Source organism: Mastomys coucha, unplaced genomic scaffold (assembly GCF_008632895.1).
Source record: "Mastomys coucha isolate ucsf_1 unplaced genomic scaffold, UCSF_Mcou_1 pScaffold1, whole genome shotgun sequence".
In the NCBI taxonomy this organism is placed as follows: domain Eukaryota; kingdom Metazoa; phylum Chordata; class Mammalia; order Rodentia; family Muridae; genus Mastomys; species Mastomys coucha.
Window position 1 is genome coordinate 24,867,232 of NW_022196891.1, and position 4,457 is coordinate 24,871,688.

General features: G+C 47.8%; 1 protein-coding gene across 1 annotated transcript in view; it reads right to left on the minus strand.

The window, feature by feature from the left end:
- Mcm6 (minichromosome maintenance complex component 6) overlaps positions 1-2,616 on the minus strand; it is a 25,768-nt gene extending 23,152 nt beyond the window's left edge. Inside the window, exon 1 of the mRNA XM_031381254.1 lies at positions 2,371-2,616. Within this exon, the coding sequence (XP_031237114.1) occupies positions 2,371-2,477 (107 nt within the window). The 5' untranslated portion in view covers positions 2,478-2,616. The remainder of the gene's footprint in view (positions 1-2,370) is intronic.
- Positions 2,617-4,457: the final 1,841 nt, after the last annotated feature.

The following is a 4,457-nucleotide window of genomic DNA, read 5'->3' on the forward strand; positions in this document are numbered from 1 at the left end:
TCCAGAAAGACGCACTCAAGTATAAAGTATTCTATCTGTATCTAAAAATACAGAAAGGTAGTGTCATTTCTGTCCTGGGGCTGGCATTCTTAGAGACTTAAGACCCATACACAATAAATAATGTTTCCAGAGACAGAAGCCAATTGTGCCTACAGGAATAGCTGTAATAAAGATTAACAGATGTAAATGGTGGCATTGGTGTCATTAAAAAGGCACATTTATGAAAAATAAGTGGCAAAGCTTGGTGATGTGGCCTGTTAATCCTTGTTACCGAGGCTAAGGGTGGAAAGTTGGGAGTTCAAGGACCGAGTAGGCAACTTAGAGGGACCTTCTCTCAAAATTAAAAATGGCAAAAAAGGCCCAGGGAGCTGGGTTTGGCGGTGCTCTCCTTTATCCCAGCCCAGAGAATGATGTCTGTGAACCAGCTCAGGGGTGGACTGCTTGTCTAGATGTGTAAGGGTCTGGGTTCCTTCCCTCACACATTAACAAAACAAACAAGCAACAACAATAGCTGGCTGAGCCTCCCATGGAGACTGAAAGACATTCCGTAGAATGCAACGGTTGTAGGTGAGGTGCACACCTTTAGCCCCAGGGCTTAGGGAGGCACAGGCAGGCACGTATCCGAGTTTGAGGGACTACACAGAGACACCCTGTATCAAAACAAAAAACACACCCATACACTATTCTGTAAGCAAAGCAAAGCTGCCCTGTGAAAGGAAGTTGATTATATTAAAAACTAAGTCCTGTCTATGCTTAGCTCCGGCTCTTAGCTACCAAAAAAAGGCACCTTTATTATCTGCTGAAATGAACTTTTCCAAAAGACCTCTGTGGAGATGGCCAGAGGGCTGAGAATCCCATAGCTGACAAGGGAAAGCATCCGGAAAAAAGCAGGCCTACTGGGATCACAGGGGAAAGCTTTTAGGCTTGTGGTTCTCGACCTTCCTAAGGCTACAACCCTTTAATACAGCTCCTCATGTTGTGGTGACCCCCAACCACAAGGCCATTTCATTGCTACTTCATAACTTTAACTTTGCTGTTATGGATCTGATACGTGCCCCAAGGGGTCCTGACCAACATGCTGAGAACAGACTCTCATCAAAAGGAGACTTGGGTTTTGAAGGATGAGCACCTGTACTGACTGCCAAAAACATTTCAAAGATAGAAACACAGAATTTAAATTACAGAGGGATTTTCGTTTGTTTTGTTTTTCAACGGGGGTTGGGGGGGTTCTCTGTGTAGTCCTGGCTGTCCTGGAACTCACTCTGTAGACCAGGCTGGCCTAGAACTCATAGGATCCATCTATCTCTGGCTTGTGCCACACCACACTGCCCTGCTTGCAGTTTTAAGTCTAGCAGAACTTCAAAAGACAGCTGCATAGCCAAAAGGACAATGACTAGATCAGCAATATGTGGTAACCAGTATACACATGCCAGGCCATTTTATTCTGCCTTAAAAAGAAAACCCTTGACTACAACAGGCTGCATGTCTAGCAAAATTAGCCTCACACCTTTATCCGAGGCTCCTAGAGCGATCCAGTTCAGTAGTAGAAGTGTGGCAGTTGTCAGGAGGCTAGGAGAGGCTATCACTATTTAATAGGTAGAGTTGAATGAGTTTCAAACAGGGATGATTGTTGTAGAAGTTGAATGCACCTCAAGATGCTTTTTTGTACACTCCCAAAAGGTCAAAACTGAAAGTTTTTGTTATATACTGGCACAATTTATCTTTAAAAAGAAAAAAGAAAAGAATTTTGTAAGCCAAGTAAATAGTGTCTACACTCCATATTGGAGGCAAAAGCGGTGATGGGAAAGAGGCAGATATCCAAAACAATTCTTTCATTATATAGGGCAGAACTCATTTCATTGAACAGTCATCAAACTATAGGTTCCTGTTATAACTTTCTTCAACAAAAGCTGGCCCCGGGCTCGCTTGCAGTGCAAGCTCCGCAAGCTCCCGGTTCCTGGCTGTATGCTCAACCCTACCTCTAAGAGGTAACGCCCCACCCCATTCCCCCCTCAAACCCTGGCCTCATGGGCTGTGATGTGAACCCCGAAATAAAATGGGAAGGGCTGGGTTTCATTCCCAGCATCGCATCCACCAAGCATGGCGGTGCACATCTGTCACCCCAGCACAAGCTACGTGGAGGCGGGAGGATCACCAAGTTCAAAATCATCTTTGGCTAGACAGCGTGTTCGAAACCCTGTCTCAGAAACGCAAAAAGAAAGCAGCACAGTACGACGCAAGCGAGCACTGCGGTGGAGAAGGGAGTCGGGGAGGCTTTGGATTCTGGCCTGGCCGGACCCCATCCCCTCCCGAGCACACCGGGCCCCGGTCTCCTCCGCCCGGCCCGCGATACCCCAGGACGCCACTCACTCTTCCAGGAAGTCTAGGAACAGCTTCTGGCATTTCTCCGCTACCTCGTCGCGCACCTCCGGGTGCTGGCTTCCGGCGCCGGGCTCGGCGGCCGCTGCGAGGTCCATGGCAGCGCCGAGTGGACCCACTGCCGAGGAAAGACCACCGCGGAGGAGAGGCCGCAGCTGCAGAAGGCCCGGCCGCAGGTTCCACGCGTAGCCCCTTCCGCGCTGCCGCTTCGCGCGCGCCTCCGGCTGGCCCCGCCCTCTCACCGCGGCCAATAGCGGAGCGGGAGCTGAGCTACTTCGCGCCAAACCTGTCCAATCAATATCGGTTCCGCCCAGAGCCCCGCCCACCACACGCACATTTCGCGCCAAAAGCAGACTCCATGAAGCTTTTGCCCATGCGCAATGTAGTCGCACCCGCCCTTGGGTTATTTTGGTTTTCGGAGCCAAGAGGTGGTGGATTTTTCACTTTTCCCTCCTTCCCTCCCTCTCTTTTCCTCTCTTCTTTCCTTCTCTTTTTCCTTTCTTTTTGTCTCTCTCCCCCCTCCCTCTATCCCTTCCCCCCCAGAGTTTATGTAGATTAAGTGAGAAGATAACTTCAGAGTGGAAGGAACCCCAAAGAACCCCTTAATAAGAATTTTCTCCTATTTTTGTTTTTTAGGCTGTGTTTCCCTGGTATTGGGAGATAAGAATAAGACCCCGTAAAAGGGAAAAGTCACTCAGAGTTAAACCTACTGCGAATTGTCTATTTGGAGGAAGTAAGATGAGCAAACCACAGGAGAGAGCCCCTTAAAAGTCAGGTGGATCAAAGGCGGGCGCCACCACCGCCTTTAATCCCAGCACTCGAGGCCAGCCTGGTCAGCCAGGGCTATACAGAAAAACCATGTCTCAAAAAGTCAGGTGGAGAGCTGTAGAGATGGCTTAGAGAGTAACTCATTCTGCAGGGGACCCAAGTTGGTTTCTCATCAGCTACATTTAACTACCTTTAACTCCAGCTCAGGGAATTTGATACCCTCTGCTGACTTCTGTGAGCATTAGCATCCATGTGCTTACATATACACTGATAAAAAAAAAAGTTATAGATACATTCTGGCAGAGTAAAATATGTAGAACTTTTGACATTGACTTTTTTTTTTTACTGAGAGAGGGTCTCACATAGCCCAGGCTGGCCTTGAATTCTGGGTTCCTGTGGTGCTGGGACTGAACGAGCTTTCTGAGTGTGGAACAAGGGCTAGCTTGCTAGTACATGAGCCCCACTGCCAGCCAGTCCTTCCTTGACCTTGACACCTTGGTACCTGCTAACTTGTTTCACCACCAGCCCTTCTATCCTGGGCCTCCAGCACACAGTAAACCTGGCCCAGAATAAATCACTTTTTCGAGGTTTACTGGATATTAAAAATTTAATGCCAGGCAGAGTAGATCAAATTAATATTTTAATACTATTAAGAGATATACTATAAGGATGTGCGATTGAAGGTACTATCTTTCTCTAAGATGTTGAAGCCTCGAATCCTCGAATCCCTCCGCCCTTTGCCAACCCCAAATGTAGCCTTCTCTGTGTGAGTATACTGGGGCTTTCTAGAGGAACAAAACTGATAAATACGCACACAAAGCATTTATGAAGTTTAGCACAGAGACTTCAACAGTGACTGTCTTCCAACAAAAAGGCCAAGCAAGGATCTGATAGTTGCTCAGTCCACAAGGCTGGATGTCTTAGCAGGTCTTCATTAAATGTTGGAGTCCTGAAGAAATAGGTTCTTTTTTGTTTTGTTTTGTTTTTGAGACAGGGTTTCTCTGTGTATCCCTGGCTGTCCTGGAACTCACTCTGTAGACCAGGCTGGCCTGGAACTCAGAAATCCACCTGCCTCTGCCTCCCAAGTGCTGGGATTAAAGGCGTGCGCCACCACCGCCTAGCCAAGAAACAGGTTCTAATACCATTAATTGCTGCTCAGCACCAGGATAGATGGATGCACTTGCCAGTAAGAGTGAGGGCAAGCAGGCAAAACCACAAGTCTTCCTTCTGTGGCATTTTAGGTATGCTGTCACCACGTGTGGCCCAGATATTGGGTGGGCCTTTTTATTTTTAGAGACGGTGTTTCTTCC